This window comes from Panthera leo, chromosome A2 (genome assembly GCF_018350215.1).
Source record: "Panthera leo isolate Ple1 chromosome A2, P.leo_Ple1_pat1.1, whole genome shotgun sequence".
Lineage (NCBI taxonomy): Eukaryota > Metazoa > Chordata > Mammalia > Carnivora > Felidae > Panthera > Panthera leo.
In genome coordinates, this window is record NC_056680.1 from 98083116 (window position 1) to 98102562 (window position 19447).

Genomic DNA, 19447 nt, shown 5'->3' on the forward strand with positions numbered 1-19447 from the left:
TCCCACCTCTAATACAGCCTCTAAGCAACCTGATCTTTATGTACATATCCTGAATGCTTCTTTTCTAACTGATACCATGTTGGATATGAAACCGCTCAGCCATAGGAGAAACAGAATTGGGGCAGCAGCAACCAAAGTGGTTCTGTTGTATGCCTTGCCTCCTACAGCCACGTGGTCCTTAGAATTATCAGTCCAGAGAGAATCAGTCTAGAGACCAGCCACCTCCATGGCACTCAGGAGGCAATTCTGCTGCCCCTGGTTTTGGCAATACAGTGACACTCTCTGCCCTCCCTCTACTCAAGCAAGAAGGCAGAACATACCGAAAGAGCCAGAGCAGCTGACATGGATACAAACAGCAATTTAAGAGAGCATCCCAGTTTGTTTAGTGTTTTTGAATGGATTCTGTACAGATTCGTGCTATGAAAATGCCCGTATTATCTTTTTACTTTTTATTTTTTAAGTGTATTTATTTATTTTGAGAGACAGAGACACAGCATGAGCAGGAGCCGGGCAGAGAGAGGGAGAGAGGGAGAGAGCCAAGAAGGCTCTGCGGCACTGTCAGCACAGAGCCCGACACAGGGCTCTGTCTCACGAACCATGAGATCGTGACCTGGGCTGCAATCAAGGGTCAGACGCTTAACCTACTGAGCTGCCCAGGTGCCCTGAAAATGCCCATTTAAAAAACCATTAGGTAGACCTGATACTCATAAAAATCATGCCAGTGCGGGAAATATTCCTTTTATGAATTAGGCAAAGCTTGTAGTTTTTATCGTGGCTTTAAACACTCAAATACTAGTCAAAACCTGTGAATATGTATACATTCTTTTATATGGATAATTATCCTCTTTATTGGTGGCGCCTCCTGGATTAGGAGGATTCTTCCATGCAAATAAGCAGTCGAGGAAGGCAGTGCAACAAAGAACACCTTTTATGTGGCTTCAGTACTTATTTAGCAAAACTTCTACATTTGTTGAGAGACAAATGCTACATTCCTGGATTTCTATAAATTTCTTTGCAATTACTGTAAATTTACTAATTCAAATTAAAGTCCTAATATATTTTTGGTAAATACATGTAAACGCAAACTGACGCACTATCCATATGCTGTTAAGCTCAACTCACCCAAAGTGTTTATGGCTACTTTCGAATTTCTGATCATGATAGAAACAGGCAAAGATGCCATTTAGGTATGGTCTGTACTGTTTTAATATTTAGCCATAGAAATTACGATTAAATACAAGATACTTTATGCTTTACAAGGACTCCAAATTAAGTTGCAAATAATGTTTTCTAATGATAGTACCAAATTCACAACACCTCTTTTTGGCCAAGAGAGTTGGTTTTTTTGGGGTTTGGTTTGGTTTGTGAGTTTTGGTTTGTTTGTTTGTTTAAGCACTTTCTTTTTATGGTAGAGGCATCCATTTTTGTGTGAGCCTGAAGTTTTGGGGTCCTTTGGTGGTTTTTTTAAAGTGATATTGTGGTCTCACATTTTAATGTTTCCTGGAAGAACTGGCTGGCTATTTATTTTAATTACTTCACAGGAACCCACATGACAATTTTTGAAGGACATTTTCTTATTACTCATTGTTTAGTATTTTGGTCATCATTTTTTCCCAACAGGATACAGTTTCAAGGTAAGATTCCATTTGTTTTCTTTTTATTTCAGAATAAAGATACAGAAATTCTACATTTAGTTTTCTGGCCCCTTCCCCACCGACCCATGCATTACCCCCCACCACCCACCCCACTTCCCCTCTACTCCAAAAGAAATTTTCATGGTTTGGGTAAACATTTCTACTAAATCTGCTTTGAAAGCTAATCATTTAGAGGCAAATACAACCTCAAGAACCACAGTGTTTGGAGGCGTTAGGAGGCATTTTAACACAAATCTTCCTATTCACCAACCTTCAAAATTCTAAACCCTATTGGGATGCCTAGAGATTCTGATGAGAGGAAAATAAATAACACAGAGAAAATAAAACAAACATATTCTCTAAATGTGACTTCGGTGTATATATATATCTGACATCAGAAATAGAAATTAATCTTTCATGAAGTGATTTTATAGTTAACTGATTGGAAAAATATGCAGCTCTGGTCATTTTCAGAAGTATACTTATAAAATCAAAGCTCAAATCTAGACATCAAGTCTTTATTGTAAAACGTTCATGGATGTTGTACAGTTTCACTCTGGAACAGAGTTCACTCCTTGCTTCCTTCTCTCGTGTAAACTTAATATCCATTATGCCTTCTTTACTTGGTCAAATAAGAGACCTATTATTACTTTCATAATGTCCGGTGTTTCACCAAAAACCACACTGGTACATTTTTATATGTATATTTTTATGAAATAAAAAATTTCTAAAAATCACTGAAACGGATTTCACAGAGCATCAAGTAAGATGGCTTTGATTATAATACTTATCTCTGAATAGCTCTTTCTAAAAAACTTTTGCAAACTTTATTCCAGTCAATCCTTAGTGCAGAACAGAGTCGTAGAAAGCCAGCAGCAACTCTTGAGGTCAGTAGCTCCCACCTTCCATCTTATAGATGAAAACACTAAGGTCCAAGGCTGTTCAGTGAAATTTTCCATGGTCTGTAGTTTGTGTCCACTTTCTCCTACTACCTTCTCTGGCCCACACTCCCCATGTTATCCTCAGCTTTCAGATCGTGTAATTGTAACCCCTCACTTGAAGCTATATAGACATTTGGTGAGCTGGAACCCGGAGCTCTGCCTCCTGACATTGTTTTATTAGACCCTCCATCGCGTGGCCCCCTGTTTATCCCTGCTGGCAAAAGGGCCATTCCATCCTATTCCCAGTTTTTTGAAGAAAAAGATTTCTGCCGGTGTCAAAAGGTGCTAAGGATGCTTGGAATTGTATGGGTAACGTCTTCACGACTATTAATAATCAACTCGGGAAAGGCAACCGACATTCTGTGAGGGTGTTTTTTTTTTTTAACCCTTTCTACAAGTTATACAGCATGTGGTTAGTAAATATTGGTTGAACTGAATAGAACGACAGGTAACAGAGCTGCTGTATTTGCTCTGAAGACCGAAGACCACTGCTATGTCTTATAGAGGACCACACGGTTCCCTCCAATAAAGGATGTGCTTAAACAGCTAGGAAAACCAGAGAACCAAATCCACCTCCACCGCTTACAATCTTCGTGGCCTTGAGAAAGCTACTAACTTTCCCGAACTATAATTTTCTTTTCTGTAAATACCGTCTACCTTACAGAGATTTTATGCGGATTAAATTAGACAATGTGTATGTAGAGTCATGCAGAACAAACACCCAACAATTTACCCTTCCCTGCCCTTCATGTCTGTCTGGGAGGTGACTGGCCGCCCGCTTCTCTGCTCTGCGAGTCAGGATGTTAAAGTCAAGCTGATCTGTGTCTGGATATTTTTGGATTTTTGGCACAGCCCCGGAAACTCGTCTAAAGCACAGGGTGTCGTGGCTTTAGTTCACTGGCATGTGTCATCACACATGCAATGCGTCAGGTAACAGTGCAGCGTCCTTGTCTCTCTTCTTTAACAGTGTGCTGATACTAAACACGGCACTGGGAATGGAGACACACGGGTGAAGAGGTTTTTGTCTCATGAAATTTGAAGGTTTTGAAAAACGCTTTCTACAGTAATGTGCTGTGAAGCCATATTTAGCTTATTAGATGGCCTTGAGTATTTTACAGAGTGAATATTTAAAATCCCCAAGCTTCTGCAGCTTTAATATACACAAATGATATGACTGGATCCTCCTCAAAAATCGTTGGTCAGATCTGTCGCCACACTGTGCACCTTTTCAAAACTCGTAGTATTCTAATACCGGTGATAAAGCTACAGCAGTTTTGTAGATGCAGACATTTATGTTTCAAACTTCAAAAACAGAATCTTTAGATCCTGATGCTTTTGATACATTTGATGAAAAAGTTGATATTTCATGATTTATTTATCTACTCTAAAATGTTTTACAGTAAGCATTTGAGGCAAAAAAATTTTAAGTTTCTAGTCTAATCCCAGTTAGTTAACATACAGGGCTGTATTAGTTTCGGGTGTACAATACAGTGACTCACACTTCCATACATCACCAGGTGCTCAACACGACGAGTGCACTCATCACCAAACTTTTAATGAGGTTTTCAGGTTACCTTTTGAGCCCCAAAGAAAAGAGAATGAAGAATTCCTTGATCAACAAAAGTACAGCTAATATTCAAAATAGCACTGCCTAAGGATGTAAGAGGGGTGTTAGCTCATGCCTACAGCTCACACAATGCTGTACTCAGGAACTAGTGGTGCCTAGCTGTCAGTCCACTTGGTCCCCTGACAGTGGGTTCAATCCTGACCAAGACGTTCCCAACCTGTGAATCTATCAAGGTTAAAACAAAGCCCTTGAAAACGTATGCCCTTCTTCCTTCCCCTAAACTTGCCCACACTGCAGCCTAGAATAACGTGGCGGTGGTTTTTGCGATGCAAGCTTCAGTCTTAGAGGCTGGGGTAATAAGGAAATTGGAGAAAAACCTAGACAGTACTAGCATTTCAATACAATACTATTAAACATGAGACAATTGGATTTTGGTAGCATGAACAATGGCTGTTATTTCCAGATGTTTAAAAAGTGAAGTCTCCAGGAAGTATTACAATTTTGATTGGGTTTCTCACAGAAGCAGCAACTAAAAGAAAAAAAGGAAAGAAGCAAAGTAGAGATTAACAGGGTAATTTATTGGGAGAACTAATGTATCAAATAATATCAGCTTTCTAGAAAATGGCTGTTGAAGGTTGGGTGGTTTTATAATTGATCAAAACAAGGATCGTAAATATGATCTGTGTTTAATGTCTGTCTGGATGTGTAAGTCTGTATCTAGACCTCTGTATACTCAGTTCTGCTATCAGCTGGGTTATTGAGAGAGGATACTGACAATCGACTTTTTTCAGTATGTCTTTTCCACGCTTTGACTTTGAGAAAATTGTGTCACTCATGTTGTTTAACAAATAGTGACTGGCTAGCTACAAAATCAAGAATTTGGGGTGGGAATAGTCTTTTACTAAGAGTTAGAATTTAATATTTACAAGTGGTCAGTGAAGGACCAGCTACTCCATCTCAGTAAGGAAAAATGATACAATCATGCCACTTTAAGGTGTCACTGGATATTCAGATTCTCTGGAGAAGGAAGTTTGAATCACCTAGTCCAAAGCTCGAGAGGAAGAAAGAAGCTATTCGTAAATAGCAAGTTGACAAGTAACTTTACCTCAAAATCACACTGCAAGCATGGTATATGATAAACATTCTGGCATAAAAGAGTTATAGAATATTAAAATACAAAAATGTAAGGCTGATGTCCACTTAATTCTTTCTGAGGTCTCAATATCATATGTTCTTTTTCAAATCACTCCCCCATTAGACACTTCTTGCAAATACAGCACATCTCACACATCTACTGCCTACCCCCTGCATGCACAGTGGCCCATCTAAAATCTTCTGTGTTGCTATAATAGTATTAGAATTGTGTTCATTTCTGAGCAATGTCAAAGCGATATAATTCATGGAAAGAGAAATCACTTACAGTTACTACCCTAACAAATCTTTGCTCTAGGTTTTTGTCTCTCACCGATTTTTCTCACTTTCACATCAGCAAGTGCATTCTATGCATTTTACCTTTGCTACCCATACACATTGGGAGTTCACTCGAACATTTGGAGCTGTTACCTACAGAAACATTCTTTGCACATTCTATGCATAAAGGATTTGATTGTTCATATTGTGTGTTATATTTTTTGATCTTATTCCTCTGGCCTGCACAGGCATTTAGCCGAACCCAGGAAGAGAATACAGACAGCTGACTGGATGAAGAAGACATTGTGGAAAAAAACTCCCATTGTTTAGATTTCTGTCAGAGGATATAAGAATACTTAATTTCTTTTATCTCTAGGGCTTTCATTATCATTTAAATTTCATTTTACATTAATTGATCAGGGATTAGTAAAGCCATTATGCAGAAATTAGAATAAGACAAGCCAGATGGAATGAATAATTCATGAAGTCCAATTACGTTTTATTTCTGGTGTACTTTCAAACTTGCCTCTGACTTCTGTGCTATTTTGATGTGACAATATTCACTGGAAATCAAGAGTGCCATTTTAATTTATTGTATCCCTCTGGAGTAGAAGCATTTGTATGCAGTGGGGGGTGTGCTAATGTTTTCCCCCAAAACACCAATTTCAGGGCTGTTGGAAATACTGGGTGATCTAGAAAATGTGGTTCATCATCTGTGAAGGTTCAGGGATTCTACGTTGAGCCACGCCAGTCCACCTGACGAGGCAGAGAAACTAGGGTCTTAGAACCGCGAGATTTTTAACCTCCCAAAAGAGCTACACAAATCCCTTCAAAATATGTGTTCCCATTCCCGCCGCAAAGGAACCATTAAAGTATGAATTTGGCCTGGAGTTGGCCTGGAAGCAGACATGCAGCTACAGAAAAAGACCACGAGGTGGCAGGCGTTGCCTTCCATGCAAAAGGTCCAGGGCCGCCGGGCCAAGCGGGGGCTTCCAGAGCATCCCCGCGGGTCTGATCCCCGCAGGCCGAGCGCGGTTGGGTCTGGGCTCCGAGCGACTCGCGGAGCGTAGCCTGGCGAGAATTCCGAGCTAATGGGCAGCCCCGTCCACCTGCATGGAATGTCTCGTACGCCTGTGTCTGAAACCGCCTCCCCCGCCGGTCCCAGCCCCCAGTCCCCTAAGAGTCCCCCCTTCCCACCCACCCCCTCGCCCCCCGGTATTTATTTATGCCACTGGACAGTTCTAGTCACATTAAAGCTGCGGTTCACCTTTTCGAGGACTTTCATCTCGGGAAGTTTTATGACACTTTGTGAATGTGCAAAGTTTTTAATTAGGCTCGCTAGACAGCCCGAGGCAGCGGCAGCGCCACAAAGTCTTCACGGTCTCTCTGCTTTACAGCACAACAAGCCGCTCTACTCCTTTGAAGACAATGCAGACTATGTGTACGATGTCATGTGGTCCCCCGTGCATCCCGCGCTCTTTGCCTGCGTGGACGGGATGGGGCGCCTGGACCTCTGGAACCTCAACAATGACACCGAGGTGAGCGGCGGCGCAGGCGCCCGAGTTGGGGGGTGGGGGGGAGGGCTGGGAGGAGGGCGCAGCCGGCCTCTCATCGTCTCCCCCTCTCTCTCCCCAACGGCCTTTTTTGGACTGACCCTTCAACTGCAGCTGGGCTGCCGACCCCCTTTCTTGACTGCTCTGAAGGGAACTGGCAGATGCACTGGCCCCAAATCATTTCATCTCACGTCATCCCCAAACCGTGGCCGATCCTGGACAATGGACGACCCTTCTTTGCAAAAAGCAAAACGCTGTGTGTTCACGCCTTTCCCTGCGGGAAAGGATGCACAGGCATATTTCAGAGCAGTGTTGAAATAACTCCATTGGCAAGCACTTGGAAAAGTAAGCTTTTGTGGACGCTGACTCGAGATTGAGCTTTTAAAAAGGGTTATTTGTCAGTGTTTGCTATTGGTACACTTTCTATTTTAAATTCATAAAAGATGATTCTGTTGACCCTTTATGTTTAGATCCATCCTCCATTTGATTTTTACAAGGTAAAATCATCTTCATCTAAAATGCTGAACTTACAGGCAGACTTTTACAATAGTTTGCAACTCTGAACATGTATGTTAAACTTAGTGTTTGAAAAAAAAGCGGGATATCAACATGTCACATTCAGAGAAGTGAAAAATGGCCTCCCCCCCCTTTTTTTAAAAGGGGGGAATTAATAATAAGGAAATACTCTTTTTAAAAATTATGCTATATACATTTATGTTTTAAAAAATTCTGCCATGTGCATTTTTCCTTTTGCCCACACCCTCAACAGTACTGAGGTGCTAACTCAGCTACTGGGGAGAAGGCTTGTGTCTTTTTTAACATGAATATTAAATGTCCTTCGATTTAGAAAAATAAAACGTTCTCTTCAGCACTTCCCGGCTTCTGATTCAGGGCACCTCTCCGTAAATAAGAAGGGACAGGTAAGGGGAACAAGCATGTAAACTGTATGTCAAGTGGAGAACAAGAGAAAGGTCTTTTGAAGTGTTTTGAGCAGGAAGCAGCTCAGCCTTTTTAATTAGGAAGCCTATAGCTGGAGGATCTGAGGAGGAGCAGGCCCCCTAGTATTTTCTGTGGGAGGGGGCAGGGAAATATCCCTCAGGTGTTATTATGGAGCCTCTGTAACTTGCAAAATTATATGCATCTCTGACCACTGCCAAATAGTTACATTTTCAAATATTTCAGTTTGAGTCTTTTTTATTTTCTTTTGGCTACAAGAATTGTGTGACAAAGATAAGAGTTATGTGATGAAGTATCTTTGAAAATAAGCAAAAGGCATAAATGTGTGCAATGCCCATCATATTTTGGATGTTGAAATGTTCATAACATTATTGCTCTTCATAGAAAGATGCTGTTATTCCACATTGTGATGGTTTCCCAAAATCTTTCATCACTGTTGATTAAAATCATATTGCTTCTATCTGCTAGAATAAACTCATTCACTTAAATCAACCAAAAGACACACGTTTTCCAGGTTGGCTTAGGAGACCCCTTGTATCAGAAATCAGATTTAGTAGAAATGATGTTTAGGTGATGCCCAACTACGATGCAGTGGAGTGAGTTCTACCCATGCCTTAATAATTCCTATGTAGCTGTTCTTATTTTGTTTGTAGTCTGCTTTCTAGGTAAAATGAACTTAACGTGTCCACAATGAAATTGTCAAAAAGGAAATTAATTGCCAAATATAATTTTTCCCTTCTCTTTCTCTAGGTATCAAGGGACAACCACATAAAAGTTTTGTAGATAAATATTTTTTAAAAATCTTTATGGGCCATGCAGATTGCTTAGTTTTGTGGTAACCATAATTCTGCTTTCAGAATGTTGGATTTCTGTTGTTGAAATTACTGTACCTTTAGACCAAGTTATTCCAATTGCTCCTATGCAAGGATAGTTCATATTCACCTACCTGAGTATCACTCCACACAATGTAGTAATTTAGGCAGTAGATAACCTGTCTTTGCAATTAAAATGATTGAGCCTTAAAAAGTGTGAAAATAACTGTGAAAGCAAAGTACAGAAGTAAGAGAGATAGAGTTCAATATATGGATTAGTTTCGTTATAGATTGATCAGCTGTTGAAGGGTCATTATGAGTAAAACTAATAAAATATATTTTATCATTTCCTTCATGCATTTGATACTTTTTTAGCACATATAATAGGCTGTGATAGTCTTTTTTTTAACCATTTATAATACTTGAAATGAAGGTATTTTTAAATGGCTAAAATAGTATTTGTCCCAGTTTTTTATATTACTTCTTAATAAATACGATTCTTTAAAATGTATCAGGCATAATTTAAAGTGTATCAGAAATCAGTTTATTTTGAATGATTAATTTTTAACATTCATATTAAGATTCAACATTTTTATTCAATTTTTGAGATTGTTCATTGATAAAATCTGATGTTGAACAGAGTTACGTTTATAAAGTATGATCCTGTACGATCTCCCTAAATTATGCTGTTAAAAACTAACTCTGAAAACTGTATGGCTGAATCTCAGATTTGTTTTCTGAGCAGCGCACTAATAATAAAGCATATTGACAGAATTATGGCCCATCTAAATTCACATTGTTTTGGCCTTTGAAAGGTTTGGTTAAAAATTCAACCTCCTGCCGGCACAGCAGGCACCTTTATTGTAGAAATTGTGTATTTTTTAAAAAAAATAAATGAGTTGGGGACTTTCGTTTTACATTTTTGCTCACAATTGACATACAGTGATTTAAGCAGGTAAAAGAATTTTTATTGATTTCAAGATTAAGTTTAAACATAGATTCTTACATATGATGGAGTTTTTATTGCTATTTTAAAGATAGGTATTGGGTCAATAATCTCACATAAACAGATGGTTTCAATTCCTTGAATAGCAGAACGCCGGGAGAGCTGAGGCACAGTACGTCGAGTTTCCATCCTAAAACGACCTGTTTAGGAGACACAGGTCTTAAACAGTGGCATGAGATGATCTCTAGGGCCCTCCTTTCACTCTATTTTTTTCTTTTTGTTTCAACATTTACTCTTTTGCTTTTTAATGGCCTGTTGTCATTTCCCATTCCACGTTCTTGGAGAAGAAGCAGAGATGCGATCTTTACATCAGGTATAAAGTTCCAAACTTAAAGACAAGAGTTTACACTACTGTTGGAACAGAGGGGTGGGCCCCCTAAAACGTCTTCCGAATACTACGGCTCTTGTCATAAATGCTGCAGGTTCCATTTCAGCACCTCAGTGTATTTCAATAATTAGTATGATAGTAATTATCAGCATTGGCAGGTTTCAGTGTTTGTTAAAGGACATGGAAGGCCTCTTCTACAAACAGGGGCTGCAGTCCATCAGGGTATCAGCCTGGGGACATCTCCAAACTTATAGAGTGCTTCGTCCATCCTGGTACTGACAGGAAGGGGGAAAATAGGAAAAAGGAAAAGAAAAAAAGAAAGAGGAGAATTTGAGGTTTTGAAGCTTTTCCACCTGCACTTTTTGTCTTCTTCTGATCATCCCTTCCCTGATGAGGTTTTGAGGGATCAATACATATTTTTTCCCTGAAGACACACATTAATATGACCTTTATTCCACCATAAACCCCCTTCCTGCCTTTTATAGTATCCTTAATCTTGGTAAATCCTGAAATCTCTCTCTCCATCGATCCATAAATCATGACCTGATCGTGAAGTATCACATTTAGCTGCTGTGTTTGTATGTTGGATGTACACCCTGCATAATCCGGAGAAATATTTGTCACTCATTGCCCATTGACTATGGAAAAAGACTCTCCCTCTTTTCCTTTTTTGTTAAAGTGTCTCCTCTCTACCCCTTAATTCAGTGGAGCATATGATTTAAGAACAATGAATCCTTTTACCCCTGCACAGGGATGTAGATTACTTCATGCACATGAAGGCAGTGGTGACTCACCCAGTTAAACGTATCATGGTAAATTTGTGTATCTAAATTCATATTCAGAGATTCTTTATTGCTGTTGTAACCTCTTTGACAGGTCCCGACAGCAAGTGTGGCCATTGAAGGGGCTTCTGCCCTAAACCGTGTTCGTTGGGCTCAAGCCGGGAAAGAAGTTGCCGTTGGAGACTCAGAAGGCCGAATTTGGATCTACGATGTTGGAGAGGTACATATTTTTTGGTTTACAGGTTTGGGTGTTTTGGGTTTGTTTTTTTTTTTCTTTTTCCTTCTTTTCTTTTCCTTTTTCTGTCTTTTCTTTTTCTTTTTCTTTTTTTTTTTTTTTTGATTTGTGTGTCTAAAGATCTAGTGAAATTATTGACATGACCTGTGGGCGACAAGAGCCCTCTCAAGTGCGTTTGCAAATTTCCACTGACTTCAGTGGGAGTTTGGTAAGACTTCCTTAGGGCCTAATTTGGTCTTCTGTCTCCACACATGGGCCGCTTTAGTTAATGATCCAGGCTCTTTCAGAGAGCTATAGAATTCCCACCCATCCTGTGATAAAGCATGGCACTTCCCACCAATTTCACGAGAATGGAAAGTTTGTCCAATGCATCATGCTAGCATTGAATTTGGAATTTGTTAAACAAACAAAAAGTCCAGTTTTCATTATGTTCACTTAAAGTGTATACTATTACTCTTTAGTTAAAATGTAGCCAATTAAAGAGGCTGAGGTTGTGCTCCCTTCATAGTATATATATTAAAGAAGCTGAAGTGAATCCGAATTTGTACTATTTTCATGATATTCAAAGTTATTCTACAAGATATATATCTCTGGTATAGCTACATTGTATTACGTACATAATGTGTTACATTATATATGAAGTATTCCTGAACATCATGGCACATATCAAAGAGCAAAAATCTATATCTTGTATTTCAGATAAATCTCTTTAAATTTTTATGCTATCTTTATTTAAATATTACATTATCAATCAATTGTACTTAAACGTATCTATTTTTACTAAATGGGAAAGTGTCGACAAAAGCTTTCATTTGCAATGAGGTTAAAGAATTTTTTCCTTAAAGACAAAGAAAATATTGAACTTTCAAGCAAAACAAAACAAGAGTGCTGTGTAATGCTATTCTGGTGTAATATGAATCTAGAATTTGCATTCCAGGGGAAAAATGTACCACATTTGTATGTATAACACCCTGGACCTAGGAAGTACTCTGTGCCTGCCTGGTGGATGGGTTTAGCTGATCACACTGACAAGGTTCCGTATGGTTTCATCAGTCAGCATTCTGTACATTTGGCAGAGTCCCGGATGGTTTGTCCTACACTGCAACGATTTATTATACACTACTGTATGTGGGGTTGATTATGTTGAAACGAACTAGGTGTTGTTGTTGTTGCTGCTGCTGCTTTTAATTCAGCCAGAAAGAGAAACTGAAGGACTCTTGAGATGGGAATTTTCTATTTGGGGATGTGCACTGCTAAGTAAAACATTCAGAAACCTCTCAGCTTTACTGCATGTTATCTATTTCATTAGACACCTCCTTAACCACTCCCGATGCCACAAGCTGAGTCATCCCAACAGCAACAAAGACTCTGTTAATATTCATCCCCAGTGGTGAAGATACAAATGGTCTGGTGACTATTGACGTAGTTTGGAGTCTTTGGGAAAGAGAATACCTTCTGAATCAAAAACACTGCCAATGGTTTTATAGCAATGTTTTCTTCAATGATTATTCTTTATATTCAATGCATCTTTTACACTGTCTTCATCAAAATAAAACTAAGCAACAACAAAAACCTCCTTCATTAGTTCATTTACTAAAAAATTAAAAAGCTAGCAAAGAAGAACATTAAAAAACAAGGTTTTTTTTTCTCTCTTTTGTTTATAACAAATGTAATTGTGGGAGAGAAATAGATGTGGAGGCATGCTCAGAGATGAAATGGCAGAAAGTAGATGAAATTTAAACTCTTTTCTCTACCTCCCTTGCTTTTTATACATAATGTCACTTAATCCTCTTAAGATCATATGCAACAGTAATGTTTTGTCCAAGAGGGATGGAAAGTAGAATAGTTTAACAATCTGGTCTGTTTCAAGAAAAGTTTTTGAAAAATCTTTACGTTGACCACAGATATTTTATATATATATGTATATACACACACACACACACACACACACACACACACATATATGTATTTGTTGTTATCTATATGTAACATATATGTATAATGTATATGCACGTACATACATATATACATACACACAATCCCTATGCAATAAGAAAACACAATATGACATATATACAGAATGTTCTGTAATAAAGTGATTTTATAGCCTGTGGACAGAATTACTCAAATATGACTCATATTTTAGGAGCAAAAAATGATTTTGCAAAAGTTGCCTTGGCTGATATGTGGCTGCTAAAACTTCCTTCTAGGTTGCTATCATCATTTCGAAATTGTAAAGTGTTGTTATACTCATATTTCTACTATCGTAGTGGCAGGTCAGCCTGGTTTTCATTTTTGTATTATTGCTCTTACTTTCCTAAGTGATATTACAGACTATAGAAATGTCTGCAACTATAGACCAGTCTCGTCTATTGTCTGGAGTCTAGACAGACTATAGAAAAATCTCTGTGACACATAATAGGCCAAACAATTTGTAGGGTTGTTTATCCCTACAAATTCACTACCCGGAAAAAAAAAGGATATACTATTTTATTGAGAGTAGGTAATATTATATAATCTTCTAGTCCTTCCCTGAATGACCAAAAAAAAATCAGGATAGGCTTATACATTTGAACAGTTTTTTTTTCTGTATTGTTTAGTCAATACACAAAGCAATCTATAGCTCAGAAAAACTCAGACTTAAGATAATTTTGTCTTCACTGTAGTTTTTTTTTCCTAAGTATTTTTGAAAGGTATTTACAAATGTAGCTCATATTTGTTTCTTTGGAAAGATAAAGGGGAGAGGTCCTTTTCTCTTTGCTCATCTCTAATGCCTATTCTAAATCTCTGAAGGCCAACTCTATATATAGAGTCTCCATGTACTGAAAGGGAAGCGGAGCTTAGCTGAAGTCCACTTCTGAGAGATGGCAGATCACTTCATGGGCAAATGCCGCCATTATTGTAATTACCGCTGTCTCGTTCACCAGTCTAGAACTCACAGAGCTCAGCTGTACTTACAAGAGAAGGGCACCCTCTGAGCAGTGTGTCCTCAGCCTTCCAAATCACCTAAACTGCAGAAAGCCAGACAGAGTGTCTTCACAGCAAACTGGCCCCATTTAGAATTTGAGGTCAAATCTAAGGCTCGTGCATGGGTGACAAGAGGGAAGGGGTTTGAGCAGGAAGTGATTTAAAAAGGGGAAAATATAGAGAGAAAGAAAACATATGGCATTGAGGATCAAATTGCTAGTAGACTGTGCTACCATTATCTGTATTCAGAATTGGTCCTCTGGTCCCCATTAAAACTGAACCCCTCACCAGGGTCATGCTGGCCTTTGGATGGAAAATCTTGCTTTATGGAACCCTCTCAGAAAGAAGATGAAACACTTTTAAATAAGCCGTATAATACAATCTGCACAAGAAAGTAAATGGTAGTTTCTAGAGTATGCTTTGTTGATCCATTTTCTTTGAGACCTCAGTACACTGAATAGGTGTCTGTCTGCAGGAAGACACCTCACGTTCATTTCTCCCTGGTTGATTTGAGGAGAGGGAGGGGGCAGCAGGCTCCCTCTCACCAAGGTCCTATTCCGAGAGTGAGGCTGGCTTCCTGCTTCATGCTTGGGTTACCTGTGCAGTCTCACAGGTGCTGTACATAGAGGTTCCTTCAGCTTGGCTTCATGCTTGGCTGTCACCGTCTTGCAACCGTTCAGAAATTTTTCAACAAGGCACCCCACATTTTCATGTTTGCACCCCCCCTGCAAAATTATGTAGCCAGTCTTTGCCACAAGAGTATTGTTCTTAATTCTACTCATGATGCAAATCAGAAATGAAAAATTATGGCCTTGACCTAGACTGTTAGGAAAAAGGAGAAGTCTTTAGAAAGGTGGTCATTTGTAGCACATGTTGTATGATCTTATTATTACTTATGTCTTAAGACTATTTAAAAATGTTTAATGGAATAGCAAAGGCTGTAGATTATAAACATCATGAGGCCCAGAAGAACAGAGCTGAAACCGTATGGATATTCTCATTCACTCCCCATACCCTTGTTTTGATCATACCGTAATTTTAACCGAAAGTATAATAGAGTTTGGGGGAAAGATCTCTATGATGCCTACTACATTTGGAGTGGAGAGGGACAGCCTTTCTCTGTCACTTAATTGTCACACCATCATCAAGTACTGCCTGATAAGAGACTTCTGTGACTACCAGTGGAGATGTCCCCATTCAAGTCTAGGTAGACCTGCTTCCTCTGAGACCTGATGCCCAACCAGAAGAGCCATGCAGAAAGGGACTTGGGTGCCACCGGTGGTTAACAACCGTCTGCCTCATCTCCTGTCCCAGCTGAGGCTGCAGCTGCCACCGGGAGTCTCAGCACATGATCATGCCCTCTTCTATTATATACAATTATCTTCCATGACTTTTAAGATGATGGCAGAGAGAAATGGCCCGAATCCAGATTTGCTGATGCAATTTATTATGAACTTCTGAAGGGGTAAACAGAGGATTGTGTATGAGCTCACTGAAATCACCAGATTGAGTATGTCCATCTGCCCCCTACCCCCTTTTTTCCTTTTTGTTGCATTTAAATGGCTAAGGTATGAGTAATATCTTGGGGTATATGACTAATGAGGTAAAGTATAAAACAGCAGTGTTTTCAGGTAGGCCACATGATGCTTTGTTTATATAGCACACATTTTTGGTTGTTTGATTTCAGCATTGTAGCTGGAAAATATACTGCACACATTTATTTTCACAGACAGGGGTCTATTTTCTTTGCGGAGCAGGTGCTCAACTCGCATTAGCATAAATGGAAGTTATGTGAATTCAGTGAAAGACAGAGAAGATCCCTTTTATTTGGCTATAATTTTTATTCTGTTTGTGCATCTTAAAAGTTATTAAAATAGACAGTGCTTGCATGCACCATTTAAATTTTCTAAAATGTAAAGTTAAAGATGAGCCTCGCTCTTGAATAAGTTTTGAGGATCTTTCTCTTCAAACTGTGGGATGCAGTCTGTTTGTTGTGAAGCTGTATGATCCCATTCAATTAACTGAAACGCGGAGAAGATAACAAGTCATAAGTTAACTACCAATATAACCTGAAAATACTGTGTGTATGCCGCTTCAGAATACACCCAAAGAGGACTGTTAATCATTGTTGGATTTTTTAAATGATGTGTGAACACACATATTCTAAAGAATTAAAAATAAGAATTACCCACCACCATGGCTCCTTTACTGAAGAGCAAGCTTTTATGTATGTATGTGTGTGTGTGTGTGTGTGTGTGTATATACACACATACACATATATATATATATATATATATATATATATATGAAGCTGATTTTAATAGTACATGGGCCAGTGAGTATAGAATTATTCACGTGTCCTGATGATTGATAGTCAGCCTATCTACCTGTCTGTCTTGCAGATGTGTTTTATAGAAAGCCCGTTGCTATTGTTAATGCTTCAGTGCTGTCACATAGATGGGCTGTCATAAATATCCCCTAACAACTATGTTTGCTGCTTATCTGAATTAGTTAGAATGCTGTTTGCAGCTCCAGTTTAAAAAAAAGCAGTTTATTCTCCACCTCCTGTTATTTCTTTTTCCATTAACCTCTTCCAGGGAAGATTTTGTTTTCAGTTGTGATAAACACACATAAGTTTCAAATCCCTGATTATATTTCTACAATAGCCAAATGATAAGATTCCAAAGTCATTTTCAGCTTACAGCAGAACTTGAAAAATAAAACGGCAACTTAAAAACAAACTTGGAGACGAATAAATCTGTGCACCCTTAGCTATTATTGGTTTGGTATCCCACGCACTAATTACCTAAGGAAACATGAATTCATCTTTGCATTTTAACCCTGAACTTTGACAGCATTTCAAATCGCTTGTTTCATACGACTCTTTGGGGGCTAAAAGAATAGCAGTCATTTTATTACAGATTTCAATAAATACAGTAAATTGGACATTTGTTAATATATTACAAGGGTCTTGCAAAATTCTTGGAAAGGAAAACTGCAGGTGAATAGGAGAGATTAAATGTACCTGCACGATTTAAATCTTCATCTGAGTGTATTTTAAAGCTCAAATGAAAAATTAGGATGACAGTTTATTTGGGATCCCGACAGGAAAAATGGCCTGTGAAATACACTTCAGAATGGTAGTCCAGGTGTAATGTCCAGGGACTATTAAAAAGTGCCTCAGTTTCTGTAGCCAGCCAGCTAGCACAGGGATAAAAGAAAGCGATTCGATCAGCCATCTCTCTTGCACCTAAAATATCAGTTCAGTATAGAGGCATCTGAGAAACTGGCAGTGCTGAGAGTGCAAAAGAATTTGACGCAAAATAAATACAATGCGTTTCTGGTTTGTAAGTGGATTACACTTAGTCGATAATTGTTTGCTTTGTGGAACTACTTTGTGTTTGCCAGTAGGACAGGGCCTAGGTCAGTTTTCCACAAGAAGTGTGTGCCCTGAATATAAACAATCCCCGCTCCGTGGGGAAGGGGTGTGCAGAACACAACATATGAAGTTTAACTGAGATTTTGGGGTTAATTCAAATAAGAGTCCCATAATGAAAAAGAACTGGATTTGAAATCAGCTCATTTAATGATGGTGCTTTATGAAGGCTATTATCCCCCACTGATGACGAAGCTGAGAGCATGGCTGAGCCTCCAGAAGGGAGAGGGAGCTGGGCTCGGGTTACGAAGGTCCAGTTATAATCGCCCCAAACACTTGTGTTTCTCATTAAGTGAGTGTGGCCACAAGTTGCTAGATTCTTGAAGGTCTTTGCAAGTCCTGGCTTATTCTTCAGTGAATAAACAATATTATTTTCTTTAGCCGATGCCAAACACTTCTTCTGATATCCCTCCATGGAGAAGAAAGGACTTTGGCGTAAGTTATTCTGTGGTGCCAAACATCCAGATAAAAACTGAAAATCCAAATACTTAGTTCTGTCGACAATATCTAGATATTCGATGACATAGAAACAAAGCATTGGGATTTTCAATGGCACTTTTCAGTTTTTACCTGAATTTTTAATTGCCATAGCCACAGCACTGTGCAGTTAAGTCAAAAAACACCAAGACATATCCGTATGAGCAGATTTGGGGTGCTAATAAATATAATTACATAAAATAAGCTACTTTGAAGTAATATATTAATTCATTTTCTTGTCATAATAAATTACATGTATTTGAAATAAAATAATTTGGTTAAAATGTAAGATTGTAATTTTAATATTAACTTGATTTCTTCTAGGAAAAGTGCTTAATTGAAAAAGGAAAAAGAAAAAGCACTATTAATTCCAATTAGTGTTATAATTACTCATCTTATAGTGAATGTAGTAGTCATGGTTTTCATTTTGATAATTATATATGTAAAAGACTGTAATTAAACTAATTATTATATAAATAGTATGCTTATTCAGGTACATTAGTTTATAAAAATGAATTTATAGGATTAATATCTTTTCAATCTACTTTTTCTCTGGATTGATAAGAAAATACTTAACGACTTTTATGTATTATGGAGAAGTTGATTTGATGGAAAGAAAACCCTAATATCTAACTTTATAAAAACCAAATTAATGTGTGCATAGTAATTTGCAATATTCAATGAAACTCATATATTCCCATTTTGGTGATAAATGGCCTATGAATATAAACCTTCTGCAACAAGTACCAGTTTGTATAATTAATCATCTTTATGATTCTTCTGTGATTTCAAACTGTCATCTTCAATAGCAGTTTGGATCTTGAAGCAGTCATTAATTATAGTGTTAAATTTTTTCATGGCTGACAAAATTGTTTAGTTTTAGAATTTCAAAACTGCTAAATTTTATCTTGAAAAATTACTGCTTAGAACAGTAGCCTCAAATCACAGCTTAGACCAGCCGAGCATGAAGCGGCTCCAATCATCTGTGAGGCTAGATTAACACTGGCCTGGATGGAAATGGAGAGTTGTTTGTTTCTTACAGGAGTACAGGTGTTACTATTGGTGCATCTAAGACACGATAGGAAATCAAGTACCTGCCTATGCGTGTTTATGTGTAAATATTTATGTTATATAGGTGGGACTTGCAAAGTGAGGGAGTGAATCATTCTAATTTCAAAGAAGGTTTGCATGGATTTCTGAGAATGTCAGCTATCAGAACATCTTCTCCATTTTAAAACATGAATTATTTATCATTTAGGAAATATCAGAGCTTAACATTGTTGAAGAAATTTTGCACCCTTCCTTTTTAGGGTGGCAGATAAAACTGATCAGTGGTCCATTC

General features: G+C 38.3%; 1 protein-coding gene across 2 annotated transcripts in view; it reads left to right on the forward strand.

Moving 5' to 3' along the window:
- DYNC1I1 (dynein cytoplasmic 1 intermediate chain 1) overlaps positions 1–19447 on the forward strand; it is a 308192-nt gene that overhangs the window by 279231 nt on the left and 9514 nt on the right. For both annotated transcript variants that reach the window (XM_042918203.1, XM_042918213.1), the window contains 2 exons: positions 6950–7090; positions 11085–11210. In XM_042918203.1, the coding sequence (XP_042774137.1) occupies positions 6950–7090; positions 11085–11210 (267 nt within the window). The remainder of the gene's footprint in view (positions 1–6949; positions 7091–11084; positions 11211–19447) is intronic.